Here is a 17,632-nt window from a genome sequence, read left to right on the forward strand (position 1 = left end):
GCTCTGAAGATGCGCTCAGCTCTACCTGTCTCCACTCTGAGGCGGTGGGAAGAAACCCGTATGTGGCCAATCGCAATCTGCATGGCATGGGACGTGTGAACACTCAAGTAGCCCGGTTGCTGGACGAATCCATCCTCAGTGAGTGTGAGGAAGTGCTCTTTGTAAAAGTGCATCTTCGTGGGGAGCTTCGAGGGTGTGATCCATGTGCAATGTGTGTATAGGCTAAGAAGATCCGACCGGATAACCCGGTTGGTATCCTCGTGAGACAGCCGGAAAAAAGTGGAGTCCAAATTGTACTGAAGGGGGGGTAGGCGGTCCATGCAGAGCCCATATACTGAGAACCAAGTGGAAACTATTGCATACAATACTCTAGAGTGCCCCTCAAGTGCTAGTTGTCTGGAGGACTCCAGGGCAAGCCTCGGGTACCTGTGGGGATCAATGTGACTGATGCGATGGAGGTATGTGATTGTCTAGAAGAGTGCCTCCACTACCATCGGGGTTGCAGCAAACTCTGCTTGGATAATCTGGTGTGGGAGTGATGGTTTGCTACGGATCATACGGGAGAACATCATGACCTGGGGCCTCTCAACTCGTTGCCAATCCTCATCGGATAAATCTGGCCCCCAGAAAGCTGCTCCATACGTCAAGGCTGGTGTGACGAGGGTGTCGAAAAGCCAGCCCTTCGTTTTGGGCTCCTGGAAATGTGCCTGGAAGCACTACGGCTCAAGTAAGCTCAAGGCTCCATATCCCCGCGTCACTCTGGCATGTGCTACGGGAAGCATGGTAAAGCGTGGGCCACTGAAAGTGACACCAAGGTAGACATAGGATGAGACAATTTCCATAGGATCCCCTCTATATGTGAAGCGCAATCTGGATGTGACGGGGCGAGAGTTATTGAAGACCATTACCTTGGTCTTACCAAGGTTAACAGAGAGGTCCCGCTGAGTGCAAAAGTCATGTAAGGTATCCAATTGTCTCTGAAGCCCTTCGCTCGAGTCTGAGAGGAGGACGATGTCATCTGCATAAAGTAGTATGGGGATCAATATGCCTGCCAGTGTGGGACTAGCCCCGCCTAATCCATCAATGAAGCTCGAGATCTCATCAATGTAGAGGCCGAAAAGAGTGGGTGATAGAGGGCAGCCCTATTTCACCCCAATAGTGCTGGAAATCTCTTGTGATGTACCTCCTAGGGCTCTCACTCGTCCGGTGACGGACTCATAGAGGGCGATGATGCTCCAAACCATGTCAGATGGGACTCCGATCTCTTGTAGACGGTGTAAGAGGCGGGCTCGGGGTACATTATCAAAAGCTTTGCAGAAATCCACAAAGCAGCAGTAAATCCTCTGGTGTCGTGCTCTACCCTCCTCGATGATGGCACGGAGGGTGAAGATGTGGTCAAGGGTAGAGTAGCTCCTCCGAAAGCCAGCCTGTCCTGAGGCTCTGCATCCCTGGCTCTCTGCAAATGAATTGAGCTCCGCGTCTAGCACTGATCCATAGAGTTTGGCCAATGTGTGGCCAATCATGATCGTCCTGTAGTTATTAGGATCAAGTGGATCTCCGGCTTTGAGGATGGGGGTGATGGTGTTGGTGGACCAAGAGGGTGGCAAAGGGCTCTATTGAACATGTAGGCTCATTGCGTAGTCTACGAATGGCCTTGAGGACCGTGCCCTTTGTGAAGAAGGTGGAGGTGGTGGGGCAGGGGTCTGGTGGTGGGGGTAGGGGTGGCTGATGGGGGATATGATAGAGGGAGCGTGCATAGGAGTGCCATGTGTCCGGGCAGGTGATAGGTGTGGGAGGGCGATGTTCTCGGAGTTTCCTCCATGCCTCTTTGCAGTTCGGCCCTAAGAAAAGTCGGTATAACTCATCCTCTTTCCGAGCATAGAACTCCTGTTTCTTGCGTTGGGTGAGCCGTTGAGAAATCCGTTGCGCTTGGCGCTTCGTGATTTGCCCAATCCGTACCTCGTGCTTAAGACGGGAGTGTGTTCTGGGGCATGGAACTGCAAGGTGGCTTGGTAGTAGACCGTCGCATGAAGATGAAAGAAGCGGTGGCAGATGTGTGGAGTATGGTGGTGAGCCGTGATGTGAGGGTGGATAGGGGGACAGTAGGTTCCACATCCTGGAGTTGGCGGTAGATGTGGTTGGAGTAAACAAGGTCAAGCTCGTGATCAAAGAGGACTTGAGTGTAATGTGAGATGGGGGGGGGGGGAGGGAGGGACAGGTGGTGTGCAGGTAAGAGTGAAAAGAGAGGTAGGCATGGTCAGCTTCAAAAGGGGGTGGCAGAATGGAGAAGTCGGGGATAAGGTGTGCCAAAGCCGGAGATCCCATAAGGTAGTCCATAGTGCTAGTACCCTCCTGAGTGAGGGAAGGAGGTGAGGGCGCCGGAGGAGGGCCATCGGGAGCTCCTAGCTCTAAGAAATCTCTCCCGTACACTGTGACCTCCTCATGGTCCTGTGATGATCGCTGTAGCCCTGTGTCAGTGATGTCCAGCGCGTGTAGTCTGATAGGGTCATCTAGATCGAGTAGTGGGACCTGCAGACTTCCCGTCCTGGCGTTGAAATCCCCGAGCAGCAGGACTTCCCCCAACTGTGAGAACTCCATGATATCCTCATATAATGGTAAGTGCGGTGACTGGCCATGCTGTGCGGCGTAAGGGGAGTGGCGTGGTGGAAAATAACACACAGCAATGTGGATGACTCTGTCACTGCTAAGCTGTAGCCGCACCCAAAGATATCGTGCATCCTCGTCCTTCCGGACGATGCTTAGAATCTGTCAGAGATGGGATCTAAAAAGGACAGCTACCCCCCCCAGAGCCACGTTCTCCTCCTGATGTGCAGGTCTCGCCTCGAAAAGCTGACTCCCACTCATACCCGGCTATAAATGGTAAGCCCCTCTCAGGGCTCTGATGAGTCTCTGTATAAAAAATGACATCTCTGCCTGTGAGAATCTCGCTCAAGCCTCCTGGATTCGACCACAGCATGCCATTGCAGTTCCATACTGCCAACCCGAGGTGTTTGGTCTCATATACCCCACGTCCCTATTTGGGACGGCGCTCAGTGATAATGACTCTACCATCTCTGTAGATAGCCCACTTGCCTGCTCTGCGGGCCTCATGAACAATCACCATCGCCTCACACCGGTGTGCCACCTGTATTGGAGTGAGATCATCTCCCATGTACACTTGTGTGCCCTTGAGGGCAGCATGCCTGTCTAAGAAGGCCTGTCTGCTGGTGGCATCAGGGAATCTAATGATGAGGGGTCACTCTCTTGTCATATCCTTTCCTGCCCTCCGTGTATCTGCAAAGGGGGGGGCGATCCCGTCCACTCCTAGCATCTGGCAAAGTGTCATGGCATCCTCCTTTGGGGAAGCCCCCGCCTGTAGCCCTTGTACTCGTACATGGAGGGCCCTATCCTTCCTGCGTTTCTCCTCCTCGAGAGTCTCATGTATGATGCTCTGCGGGGGTTTGTGCTTCTTCACCACCTCCACCCAATCTTTCTTAGTGGTCTGCAGTTCTTCCCGCAGCTTATTGCTCGCAGCTTTCAACTGCTCCAAGTCAGTCCTTAAACCCTCCTGAATATTCAGTTCCCCTTCCTCCACTGTATGGTCCTTGACCGTAGCCTTTAGGGCTTCCATTTCTGCCCAGAGTTCCCCTATCATTGGGGCAGCTTCTGGCATTCCTGTTTGTTGCAGCTGGGTCTCTTTCAACATCTGAATCACCTCTTCCTGGTGGTTCACTTGGGCTGTCAATTCTTCAATCCTGTTGTTCTTCCCTGTATCTCCTTGCGGAGGCCTTCCAACTATTTTTCATGTTGGTTCAGAACCCTGTCCAGTACCTTCTTTTGTTCGCCCAATAATTTCTTGGTGTTGTCCTCCACTGTCTTGATGTATGTTTCCAGCTCCTGTAGGTTCATTGTGCTATTTCCCCCTAGTTGCTACCTTGGGGGCCTGAGCAAGGACGGGTGGGAAAAGACGGAAAAGGGAAGCAGACACACAATGTATGAACAGGCGCAGTCTGACAAGGGAGTCGGGGCAAGGGTGCCTGTGTACAGCAGGTGGGAAAAGGGAAGCAGACACACAGTGTATGAACAGGCGCAGCCTGACAAGGGAGGCGGGGCAAGGGAAGTAGACACTGTATGAACAGGCACAGCGTGACAAGGGAGGCGGCGCAAGGGCGCCTGTGTACAGTGGGTGGGAAAAGGGAAGCAGACACACAGTGTATGAACAGGCGCAGCCTGACAAGAGAGGCGGGGCAAGGGCGCCTGGTACAGCAGGGAAGCAGGGGCGCAGCGCGGCAAAGAGGCGGGCACGCATAGCACGGCAAAGGGCGCTTGCACCTGTACGCTGGAAACTGGGAGGCGGAAGCAAGGGCGCAGCCTGACAAGGGAGGCTGTGTACAGCAGGGAAGCAGAGGCGCAGCGCGGCAAAGAGGTGGGCACGCATAGCACGGCAAAGGGCGCCTGCGCCTGTGCGCTGGACTGGGAGGCAGAAGCAGGGCAACAAAGGCATTGCGCGCCTGTGCGCTAGAAACTGGGAAAAGGGAAGCAGAGACAGTGTATGAACAGGCCCAGCCTGACAAGGGAGGCGGGGCAAGGGCGCCTGTGTACAGCTTGTGGGAAAAGGGAAGTAGACACAGTGTATGAACAGGCGCAGCCTGACAAGGGAGGTGGGGCAAGGGAAGCAGACACACAGTGTATGAACAGGCGCAGCTTGACAAGGGAGGCGGGGCAAGGGTGCCTGTGTACAGCGGGTGGGAAAAGGGAAGCAGACACACAGTGTATGAACAGGCGCAGCCTGACAAGGGAGGCGGGGCAAGGGCGCTTGTGTACAGCAGGGAAGCAGGGGCGCAACGTGGCAAAGAGGCGGGCACGCGTAGCACGGCAAAGGGCGCCTGCGCCTGTGTGCTGGAAACTGGGAGGTGGAAGCAAGGGCGCCGCCTGACAAGGGAGGTGGGGCAAGGGCGCCTGTGTACAGCAGGGAAGCAGGGGTGCAACGCGGCAAAGAGGTGGGCACACACAGCACGGCAAAGGGTGCCTGCGCCTGTGCGCTGGAAACTGGGAGGCGGAAGCAGAGGCGGCAGAGAGAGAGAGAGAGAGAGAGAGAGAGAGAGAGAGAGAGAGAGAGAGAGAGAGAGAGCACCTGGTTGGGTCCCAAATACCCTTTGAAGGGCCCTCACCAAGGACTAGTGTATTTGCTTTATTGAATGATGAAAAAGAGGGACTTCTCGGAGATCTTCCTTGGCTGTAAACCTGCAGCCTAAAGATGACCTGATTCCTGACGAGAGAGAGAGAGAGAGAGAGAGAGAGAGAGAGAGAGAGAGAGAGAGAGAACACCCGGTTGGGTCCCAAATACCCTTTGAAGGGCCCTCACCAAGGACTAGTGTATTTGCTTTATTGAATGAAAAAGAGGGACTTCTTGGAGATCTTCCTTGTCTGTAAACCTGCAGCCTAAAGATGACCTGATTCCTGACCTTCAAGTTCACAGTTGTGTTAGGAATTCCCTTGGCTGTCCCAGCTCTTGAATACCTTTAGCACTTTGTGAATAATGAGATGAAATTAACTAGGTGCCTTTTTCCCATGTGCTGGCTGCCTTGGTTCTGCTGTGGGGCCGCCTTGCTGCTGGCCCTCCATGGCCTGGCTGCTTGGCTGTGAAGCCTCAAGGGCTGGCTGACTTGCTGTCTAGGACTTCGAGGCCTGGTTGACAGCAAGTCTATGCCTACTAGGGGCTGGCCGACTGGGCCCTTGCCTTCTAGAGGCTGGCCAACAAGGCCTATGCCCTTTAACGGCTGGCCGTTAGATGCTATGGGCTTTATGGGTCAAAGGTATGGCTCATGAGCTGTCCGTATGGCCCAAGTGTGGGTACCACCCTACAATCTATGCAAACCTACATGCCACTACATGCTTTCCTCAGGCACCTTGCATCTGGCTACAAGCCTAACCATGCTTGGAACACCTGTCATCATTCTAGAGGGTGACTCATAGTACGGACTGGCACTACTTCTTGTGCGGGACCTGCACACCCGATCAAGACCATGTATGGGACTTGTACACCTGATCTTGGACGCTTAGAGTGGAACCCTGTCTTACTCGTCCCGGACTGGGGCTCACATGAGACCAGTTTCCACTCCAGGTTATGCACATGTTGTATAGATATGTCCACATGGCATCCAAGTGCGGGATGCACGTGACATAGGTGGTCATCGGGGCATGAATAGCATGCTAGAAAAGCTCGAGCGGCATTTTATCGGCCAAGGATGCGGAGGGATTTGTTCACTTACGTGGCATAGTGTTTAATTTGCCTGTCTAGTTTGCGAGAAGGTGAGAGCCTCTCATGGCAAAAAGGATGGGTTGTTACCACCTTTGCCAATTCCAGACGGTCTTTTTTGATCACATATCGTGGACTTAGTCATGAACCACCCCCGTCCCCGCCCCGCCCCCTCTCCAAAGTACAAGGAGTAGGAACACTACGTGCTTGACTATAGTTGATGGCTTTAGCAATTTTATTATGTTGATTCCTTGCAAGGCCACTGCCACCGTTGAGGATGCTGCTCGATTGTTTTAAGGCATTGGTACCCAGTTTGTGGTTTGCCTAGGACCATTGTGTTGGATAGAGATGCTAAATTTACTTTGCATTTTTGGCATGCTTTGTTTGACAGCTTCGGTACTAAGCTTCATTTTTCTAGTGCATTCCACCCACAGACGGATAGTTAGATAAAGATTTACAACCAATTGGCGTTTGACATGCTATAGTGCTACTACGTGAACGACCAACAAGGTAAGTGGGAGGTCTTTTTGCTGTTCAACCAACTCTTATACTTTGGCTATGGGCAAGACATCTTACAAGGTGGCTTTTGGGAGGTGAGGCAGCTTTTGGGAGGCCTTTCCAATCTCTCTTTATGAGATCATTATCAAAGGTACCTCTGGCTTACAAGGTGACTGAGTCATATGCTGAAATTTTGGAGTCTATGTAAGTATGCTTGGCCAAGGTGCAAGAGGGGTACGCACGCCAGGCAAACAAGCATCAAAGAGACATGTCATTCAAGGAAGGAGATTAAGTATACCTTTTGATCACGAAGCAAAGTGGGCAAGCGAGTGGGCAAGCGTTGTCATTCAAGGAAGGAGATTAACTTTTAAGGCTCAAGCAAGTGGGCAAGCGTTGTCCAAAGTTGTCTTCTCAAAGTTTTGGCCCTACTTGTTCGCATCCGCGCGAGACGGTCTTGCATCTTCTCTGGGCTTGTCCTACTGCTCGAGATTTGCTGGCTCGTTTGACAACTCTTCTCCATGCCCGGTTTCCTAGCCTTTCCTCTGGCAGGCCCTTTTGGCTTTTTGGTAGATATCCCCCTACTCCCGATTATGCTCTCTTTTTTTCGTGGTGCCATTATTGGGCCTTATGGAGTTTATACCATGCCCGCAACACTCAGTTGTTTAGGCACACTTCGGTGGATGTCTTCGCCTTTTTCAGATTCTCCTTGCTCAAATCTCTCCAAGATGCCCACTTTCTTGGAGACCTTTCCACGGCCTAGTTGTAAGTGTTTTATCATTGTTTCTAGTTTTCCGTAGTAGTTGCTCCATGTTGAGGCAGCTATGAATGTACATTGCATTTATAATGAAACAATGGTTTTCACAAAAAAAGAAAGTGTGTGTAGCTGTAGCTGCAAACCCTAGCCCCAACAGGACATATGATGCACCCGACATCCCCTCTTGCTTAAGTTGATGGTGGGAGTTGGCTCCCATCAATGTTGGATCTTGCTTGAAGAAATCCTCGTCTAGCCACACTGCTTCATGTGTACCACGGTCCTTAAACTTTGTTAGGAATCAACACTTCTTGTGGCCAGTACCCCTTGAAATGGTGTAAAACCGTCTCCTTCGGTTCCAAAACCTCCATTTCGTCGAGAATGTTTGGTTGATCTTCATCAGTTACCTCCTCGAGAGTTAGTCCTTGAAACAACTTAAACCAACTAACATAAAACACATTATGCATCATCCAACTTGGTGGTACGTCATTAATCTTTTTGGTGATGGAAAAAGGACAAACTGAGGAGACAATACGTCGGGCAGCCAAAAGGACACCCACTGGAAGGGCCCCCACCAGACATTGCCACAGAAAGACCCGCTGCTTGAGGGGAAGGTTACTTTTCCATATATGATGAAGACATGTTTTCCACCACCCAAGCGGCCTATCCAAATGCCAGAAACGAGTGCCATGTTCCTGAATCCATGGTTGCAGAAGAAGAAGACGGTAGGCTTTTTTGGTAGACAGATCAGCAAAAGAGAAAGTGGAATAACCTGGTAGCCCCCGATCAAACGTCCAATCCAGCAGTGGAAGAGGAGAAAACAGGCGAGGCACTGGCTGGAAAGGCTGTAGCAACTCAGCGATAGCATGCCATATAGGCCAGTGATGCATCCCCAAATGAAACCGTGTCCGGGTCTATGGAGAGTGTGCAGCCACTGTCATCCACTACATCATCCACCAGAGAAATGCCCAAGCGATGCAGAAAATAAGCCTTACGAGGCTAAAAAAAGTACCAAAGGGGAATGAAAGACGCGACTCCAGTGTAGACTTTGCTGACGAAGCGAGTTTCCCGGATCCGGAGGGCAGCCAGACCAAGATAAATGTGCCAAGAGCTCGGAAATCAAACGGGTAGAAAAAGGACAGCCATGAATGCGGCCTTGGAAATGCCCGAAAATAACATCTGGGATAGCTGGTGTCCAGTGCCCAAATGCTGTTGTTCTGAGAGAGGCAAACAACTGAGAAAGCATGAGTGTCCAGGGTTGACGTTGTTCCAAGAAAGTAGGCAAGAGCATGGCCTTGCGAGCAAGCACATGAACATGTATGTTGAGGATGTTCAAGCTCCCATGCATCTTTGGCGTGCAAACATAACTGCATTTCAGAAGACGCACCGCCTTACGGTCAGTTTTGGTACGCCAAAGACATTCTATCGCTCTGGACATAAACTACTGAATGTCCGAAGAGGATGAATTAATGAGCGGCAAATGAAATTGCACATAAGCCATAATGATGGATTGGACAATCTGAAGGCGAACATGAAGTGGCCAAGTGGAAAGTTTCCAGTAGTCCAGCTTATGGTAAAGTTTTTGAAGCACCCACTGTCTCTCTCCTGTGCCAAGGAAATGTGCCAACCAATGGGGTACCCCAAATGCCGCACCACATGATCAGGAGGGAGCAAGAGGCCTGGCCACAAGAAACGATGTCAGTCACGCTCATGCAAAGGCAGGAGTTTTGATTTTGCAAAGTTAACTTTTAACCCTGCCGCCAAACCATATTGCATAAGCTGCTAAAGATCTGACTGAGAATTGCGCAAGAAGAAAAAGGAATCATCAGCATAAGCTTGGCTAACAAAAGGCGTCCCCTTAGGAACAACAATGCCATGTAAGCGTAAACCAAAGCATCCATGTATAGCAGTAACGGATGAGTGGCGATAGCATATAGCAAGGCACTGAGAGGATAGCCTTGCCGGACGGAGTGGTCCAATGTCCAAGAGGAAGAGAGAGCATCAACCAATAGGCACGGGGCAGAGCCATCCGCATAGAGCCAATGCACCACATGTTGCATGTGATGACCGAAGCCCAACTGGGTGAGAACAGCTGCAATGAAATCCCATCGAATGGTATCAAAAGCTTTCTCAATGTCTGCCTGCATGATAAGAAGATCCTGACCAGTGTATTTGGCATACTCTATCCCAATGTAGGTATTAGCAATATTATCAAGAATCTGCTTGCGAGGCACAAAACCATACTGGGCAGGGTGCAAACCAACACATAAAATGTGGGACAGCCGGAGAACCAGCATCGTAGAAACCAACTTATAAACCACTGGCATCAAAGTAATCGGACGCCAATCCGATAGACATTCACACAATGGTTTTTAGGGAGCAAACGTAGCAAACCCTTTTTCCATGAGAGGCATCACACCAGAAAGCCAGGCATCATTAACCATGCGCAGTAAAACAGGACTCAAATCATCCCAAAACTCAGCAAAGAACTCAATTGTAAGCCCATCCCATCCTGGGGATTTCAAGCGACCCAATCCGGCCAAGGCAGCTGTCAACTCCTCGTCAATAAATAGCATCTCTAACAAATTTGCCTCATCCGCGGAGAGAATAGGATGCACTCGGTGTAAGAATACATCACGTGCTGCAATTTCATCTGAGGTGGAGGATTCAGGAGCAGCAAACAAATCAGAAAAATACTGTTGGACAACACCATCAAGCTGCTGCTTATTGTCAGTCCAAGTCCCATCATGCCGCTGCACCCTATGAAGGGAATGCATACGTCGGGAAGTGTGGAGGCTTTTGAAAAAAGCCTTAGAGGAGCAGCCCTTATCCTGCAATGCTTTATGACGAGAACGGACTTCACACACACACACACACACACACACACATACAAGGAATTCAGTCATGAGAAGGAGAGAGAGAGAGAGAGAGAGAGAGGCTGTCATGTGAACACACATGGACATGGCTGATCCAAGCTAATCCTTGATTTGGAGCAGATAAACATTAGGTTTAGGGCACCAGTTAGGTTTAGGAAAAGCTTAGATTGGACACAGATGAAGTCGGCCAGGCATTGCAGAGGTTTACCTTAGGTTGGTAGCTTTTTGGGTTTTTTGTGTCGTGTCCACTGGAGCTGGCTGACAGCAGTCGGCCAGATGGCTTGGATGCCAAGGGCCTATAAAAGGCACATCATTGTTCATTGTGATTCATTTCTCTCCCAAATGGAGATTGGTCAAGAGATCGGAGTCGGGACTTTTTGGGGTTGCTAAAGGTAGCCAGACTATTGTATCTTTTCGTATCATATGAATATACTGAATACACAACTCTCTCTCTCTCTCTCTCTCTCTCTCTCTCTCTCTCTCTCTACTCTTTGTCTATGTTGATTGTTCTTGCATCAAGAGTTCCTATGGAGTATTTAGGGCTGAAAGAAGATTCCCAGAGCTTCCGCATGTATCAGTGGTATCAGAGCTTCAGGCTGATTATGAGGGAGTGTTGTTGCCCATGTCCGACCCACCCTTACTCCATCGTGCATGGATGAAATCATCACCCGTGTCTTGATCTTTTGGTAGTGTGGTGACCATGCAACATTGTATTAGCATCAGGCTAAGTTATGCCAAGTGCTATTGGTGTCCCAAAAGAAGTGCATAGGTCCAAGGAGAGTAACTTAGCATGTGTCAAGGCCCCTAGAAGCTGGTTGGTGTTAGGCAAACCCAAGTGGAGGGTTTCGTGAGAGTTGGTAGCCAGTTGGTGCCCAAGAAGGCTTTTATGCAGCACTCCAAGGGATGATGATCATCCAAGGGGGTGGAGCCAAGGGTGCCAGGATAGGTTTCAAGAAGGAGGATTTATGTTTGTGTTCAGTGATGGGGCAGAAGGCAAGGGGACAAAATGGAATAGATGCACAGATCTGTACATCAGATTTGGAGGGGAATCAGAGATAGGGCAAGGTTTTGAGTGAAAAGGTTGCTAGGAAGGGTAGGATGACAAGTTTGGGAGTCCATATGGAGACAAAGGGATGATGACAGTCATCCAAGGTCAAAGGTTGGAATCCCGTCATCAAGTTTAGCAAGTGGGGATGTCATGTGCCATGTCTCATAAACTCTTTGCATATATATGTTTGGATTGGCAGCATGTCTTTTTATCAATTTAAAAAAATCAGAACTGTTGTCTCTTAATGAAGCTCAATGGCATAGCATTCTATCTCTTGGGCAAATCATATCACCTACACAACATGTTAGACATTTGGGATATCCTATGGGATGGAATCTTTCATTTCGTGATGCTACAGATTGGGTGCTACAAAAAGTTATGATTAAATTGGAATATTGGAAATTCTCTACTTGGCCATTTCATGTCAGATCGAGAATAGTTCAATCAATTTTGATGGCATATATTCAGTTTTTTCTCCCTCTTTTGGCATGGTCTAAAAACCAGATCTCTTGTTTTATGACAAAAAACATTGAGCTCTTTTGGCAAAATTCTCAATATAAGAAGGCCTTGCGATTCTTTAAGTATGAGTTCATATGCTCGCCGAAAATGCATGGAGGGCTTAATATTCTGAATATCCATTATCATGTTTTGGCGTGCAAAGCCACTCTACTACCGACTTTTATTGCGTAGCAACAACCTTGGACACTTATGATTGCAATTCTTTGCTTTGATGCGAATACAGATGCATTTGGCAAATGGCAACTAACTCATTGGGAACTTTTATTTGGCTATGTGGAGGGTAAGATTGCTAGATGCTCTTATGTCTCTTGTTTCCTTGCAAATTGGAGGCTTGTTTTGCAATATATTCAGTGGTCGGGTAGACCTCTTGAGTTTGGCAAGACTTTGAGAGAAGAAAATATTTTTTGGAGACGTGCATTCCCTACGCCTTTGGCTCCCCATTCCCCTCGGTATGCTTACTTTCTTTTTACAAAAGGCATTCGGGTTTGCCGAGGTGTTGTAGATGCTGAAGGAAATGTTTTGTCCTTTCCTCAAGCTCAAAGCCATTGGCATTTGGGTATGCACTACATAACTTTATGGCGCATGTTACAAGAACAATTGCAGCGTATGGATGGTGAAAGAATGGAGGATTGGATTTTCCATAGGGCAGATCCTGGACCTTATCCTAGATTCTCTTTCCCTCAAGTTTCGGTTGCTTTGATCTATAGGTTGATTATTCTTGGGCCTTGGTTTGTCGATCGAGTTAATAAGATTTGGCTCCTCACTAAGACAACTCGTTGGTAGGAACAAATCTAAAGAAAATTTGGCATGGTAAATTGCCACTCAAATGTAGATTGTTCTTATGGAGACGCTTGTTGGGAGTGCTCCTGGTTGGAGAACTTCTTGAAAAAAGACACATAGCTGCACCGAAATGCCCTTCTTGCCCTTGCATAGAGGAAACAATGATGCATCTTCTTTGGTCTTGTCCACACAAACCAAAAGTTTCCTTTGCCAAATTTCACATTTTCTTGGAGTTAGATTTCTAGGGTATTCCTTCTCCATATTTTTTTGGCTCTTTGCAGGTGGCCTTCTACATTGGATCATGCACAACCCTTTCTAATGTGGATTAGATATTGGGCTTTATGGACAAAATGGCATGCAAGAAATGAGTTGGTTTTTCATTCCGTAAGGATTGAACGCTATCCCTACTTTCATCAATCCTTGCGTCGGTCTTTGTTTGATAGCATCCACTTGGATCAGATTGATGATGGCCAGTTGGCTTTGTCTTTTCAGTGTGTTTAGCTTTTTGATTGCTCTCTAAGAAGTTTGCCTCTTCTTTGAGGACTTCTTTCTTTGTACAATGAAGCAATAGAACATAGCCTTTTACCCAAAAAAAAACTGTATAGAAAGCTAGATATCATCTCACTGTACTTTGGTCCCTTGTCCCAATATAAGATCTGTTTGTTGGTGACATTCAAGATTTCCATCAATAGTATACAATATTGCGACTGAGTTGGTGATGAAATTTAGCCATGTGAATTCTGTGAGGTTGTTCTCAGGTCAAGCGGCTGGATGCATAGAAGTTTTCACTTTTATCTGTATATTCTCAAATTTTTATCATTTGTTTTGTTTTGGTTCTTTGAAATGAGCATCTTGCAAGGAAGAGCATATGTTGTAAGATGATATGCTACATAGCATGTAGTCTATGCTATGTATGATGGATCAAGTTATTGGAAGAATTGCGAGTAGACTGATTTTAGAAATGTAAGTCACATTTCTCACAACCTGAGGCCAAATTGCAAATGGGCCATTGTGATTTGCCCAACCAACTATTGTGATAAGTGCCTATCTTCATATACACACCTACCTACCAACCTACCGACGTATCTACCTGCATGCTACCTTCCTACCTACCTTCCTACCTACTTGCATACTACCTTCCTAACTACACCTACATAAAAACATACATTCTCACACATGCACACACATACATAGGTACATACATACACGCATACAACATACATCTATGCATGCATACAATGATACATCATGCATGCATAGAAACTTACATACATACATACATACATATATACAAAAGAAGCTAGTTTTGGTGTTTGTCCTCCATGTTTAACATTGTTAATTGTTAATTTGCTTGGCACATTTAGGAGGTTTTTCGGATTAAAGCAGAGCACCCTGATGACAAAAAATCCATCTCTAATGAACGTGTCAAAGGCAGATTGAAAGTTACACGGGCATTTGGTGCTGGGTTTTTGAAAATGGTAAGTACACACTGCTGCTTGGGTTTGTCAAACCATTATATATGTTTTAGATCCTTTGTTTGTGCAATCGTACTGAATCTGTTCTTGGAATATGCAGCCTAGGTGGAATAATGCTCTTCTCGAGATGTTCCGTGTCGATTATGTGGGCACAGCTCCATATGTCACATGCATACCTTGCCTTCACCATCATTCACTTGGGCCCAATGACCGATTCTTGGTGCTATCTTCTGATGGTTTGTATCAGTACTTAAGCAATGAAGAAGTTGTCTCTCAGGTGGAATGGTTCATGGAGAACTACCCGGATGGAGATCCAGCTCAGTATCTCATTGAAGAGCTTCTTTTTCGAGCTGCAAAAAAAGCTGGTATGCACATACTTAAAAGCAGTCAAATCTAATTTATTTCAACTTGAAATCGTTTTGTGTGTGTGTGTGTGTGCGCGCGCGTGTGTGTTGAACTCTGCATATGGTAATATTGGAACTCTGAGACCTCAAGGCAGTAAGTATAAATGCTTTTAAACATAGTGTTACAGCTTGGCATATGTCAGATTGCCATAGGCCCCTTTGATTCAAGATTTTGTGCTTGGAGGTGGATTTTATAATTTTGACAATGCATGTAAAAGAAGCTTTCCTGCTTGGTCAAGACTCAGCTTTTAGAGGAAAATGAACCAAAAACATCTGTCAGCACAGACAAACCACTGAAATGTAGCCAAGCATTCAAGATAGCCTCTCCAAGAAGTTAGTTGAATGCTCCAACATGTCTGAGGGCATGTCCTTTATAAGTACCCTTATCGGGCAAGGCTTAGTTTTATGTTAGCCTGTGATTCAATGCCAGATGCTCTTGAGAGAATTTAATTGAACCGAAAGAATGCAATCTAACAATGCATGCAGTAGGGTCGCCCCCCCCCCCCCCCCCCCCCCCCCCCCCCCCCCTCTTCCTTATCGTGGCCCTTGTGGCTACCTCCGGAACAGTATTTGCGTTACAGTGCTGAAAGTACAAGCCTACCTGGCTGAATTCTTGTTGAAACAGTTACATATCTGTGCTCCCAATACTTTACCAAGGCAGAAAAGCAGTCTTCTCCATGTGTAGGTCCACTTTGCTGAGTGATCACTTCAGGCCTGGAAGAAATTCTCCACTTTAATGCTGAATCTGGACAGATTCTGGAACTGGTTGGCTGCTCAAAAAGGGCTTAGGGTTGCAGGGTACTGAATGTTCAAATTAGGGGTAGGGGTTCCCTTTCATAGGCACTTCCCCCCACCCTCCTGATTGTCCTGCTGTAGTGTCTATAGGTGCCCCGTTTGCAGGGATGATTAAAGCAAATCACTTAACTCCATAAGAAAAAATCTTAAACAATGATTAACTCCAGAAAAAAGAAGAGGGATCTAACCATGAAATCACAGCAACCTATTCTTCACATTCACTCTCTTGAAATGAAAGCCTAAGTACATCAATGTATAACTCAAAAGGGCATTAATTGCACACGTTCTGTGAGCCTAGCACTAGCACTTTACATGTGGCCCCATAGCATTGTCCATGAACTATGAAATCTTTACCCCTCTCATCTATTCACCAACTTACATTCACTAATGAACCAAATAACCTTAGGTCTTTTAGACCTTTGCACACATGCAACAAACATCATTGTGCTCCATATCAAAATTATGCACACCAGTTTGCTTCATTTTTATCCTGGTACCTCAGAATTTTCTTCGATCTTGATCACTGGAAGTATGACTCAAACTTAATTCACACAGAAAACAAGTCTAAAGGTACGGAAAGCCATTTATGGCGAGCCTCTGAATGAAGCTGGTCTGGTTGAGGAATTGCCAAAAGGGAAGGCCAGATTGTCAATCTAGGACAACCCTGTGAGCTGGTGATCTTCTTTCTCTTGGCTCAAACTTCAGCTTGTGCACATCATGTCCTGTTGCTCCATCTGGGCCTTCTGTTGTTCCAGTTCACGTGGGTCTGTTATTCTGAGATGTGGCCCATCCTTCATCCAGGCGATGTTCCATCAGTCATCATCTGCACCATTATGTCTGGTGATGCCTGTGGGGGGCTTTGTATGGTGCACCAAAAATTTGGTTGGCTAAATCCTCTTCTAGGGCTCCCTCCCTTGTCCTCTTGATGAGAACTCTCATCTTCAAAATCAGATGTGTACAGCCATAAACTGCTAAAAAAGTCAAAATCCTTCCACCAACTGGAAAATTTTAGGTCTGAAAACTGCTGTTTGAAAGCTTGCCATGATACCAAAATCAGATGCAGGGATTAATCTTCAACTGCACAAGGAAAGTGAAGACATCACAAAGCATCAGACTCAGATATACAAACATGAGTTTGCTTTTGTGTTTCGAGCCGGGGTATAACATGGCTTCAGAGTGCTGCTCTTGGACTCTAACATGTCTTCAGAGTGCCACCCTTAGAAACAGAGAAATGCTTTTTCATTAGCTTCTTCGTCAATCTTGTTACCAAGAGCAGTTTCACTGCCCACCTTAAGGTATTCAATGTAGCTGCCTAGATCATAGGTTGCACTAGAGAACATTATTTGTCTGTTTCCACCTTTTTTTCCCCCTAGTATGGTTGGTTCTTGTATATGCTTTTTTTAAATCTGGACAAACATTAAGTCTGAAGCTGTGTTTGAACTTTGAAGGGATGGACTTTCATGAGTTGTTGGACATTCCACAAGGTGACCGCCGCAAGTACCATGACGATGTCTCAGTCATGGTCATCTCTTTAGAAGGAAGGATATGGCGGTCTTTTGGTTAAAGTTTAATTGCCTGCTGCCACATTTTGGGGTCAAGGCAGTGTATACATCTGCTACAGAATGTTATTCAATGGAGGTATGTCTTAGGCATCCTATCCAAATCTTGTGTATTTTTGGTCCAGTCATGCAGGTTATGAGCTCCCTTTGGGGTCATAGCTCCTTGCTTACACGTTATCAATACCGTATGTGCTGCTATGTATAGCATTTTTACCGAGGGGGGACCCTTCATACAAACTCAAGGGTGTAATCCAGGCTTGAATGTAGACTTTATATTTTAGTCCAACTTCACGACTCCTAACAATGCTCAGCGTGGAATATTGCTTCATAGCTTTCCTAACTGTGTCACTAAAAATATGAATTTCGTCGAAAGTGGAGCAGGATGTTTAGATTGAGAGGCTTATGTGGCAGACTGTGTTTTTGAATTGCGTAATGTGAATCCTAGGTAAATTGTGCATGTTAATCTTAAAAAAGAAATTCCTGTGTGTTGATTTATAACAGTAGGAGGCTTCCATCATTTGACAAGTATATTTTTCAACGAGATTAGTAGCTTTGTGGCTCTCCCCACCCAAGAATATCACCACTAGGAGTTGCTACCACAGCCTGCACTTGATACAAACACTCTAGAAGATACCACATTCATCTAGATAGGATACTAAAGCCGAAGG

General features: G+C 47.1%; 1 protein-coding gene across 1 annotated transcript in view; it reads left to right on the plus strand.

Moving 5' to 3' along the window:
• Positions 1-17,336, plus strand: part of LOC147638926 (putative protein phosphatase 2C 4) — a 41,955-nt gene extending 24,619 nt beyond the window's left edge. The window contains exons 2-4 of the mRNA XM_086785680.1: positions 14,096-14,209; positions 14,307-14,571; positions 16,854-17,336. Of these exons, the coding sequence (XP_086641806.1) occupies positions 14,096-14,209; positions 14,307-14,571; positions 16,854-16,969 (495 nt within the window). The 3' untranslated portion in view covers positions 16,970-17,336. The remainder of the gene's footprint in view (positions 1-14,095; positions 14,210-14,306; positions 14,572-16,853) is intronic.
• Positions 17,337-17,632: the final 296 nt, after the last annotated feature.

The sequence above is a fragment of the Cibotium barometz genome, chromosome 4, assembly GCF_041138505.1.
Source record: "Cibotium barometz isolate CiBa-2024 chromosome 4, ASM4113850v1, whole genome shotgun sequence".
NCBI classification, from domain to species: domain Eukaryota; kingdom Viridiplantae; phylum Streptophyta; class Polypodiopsida; order Cyatheales; family Cibotiaceae; genus Cibotium; species Cibotium barometz.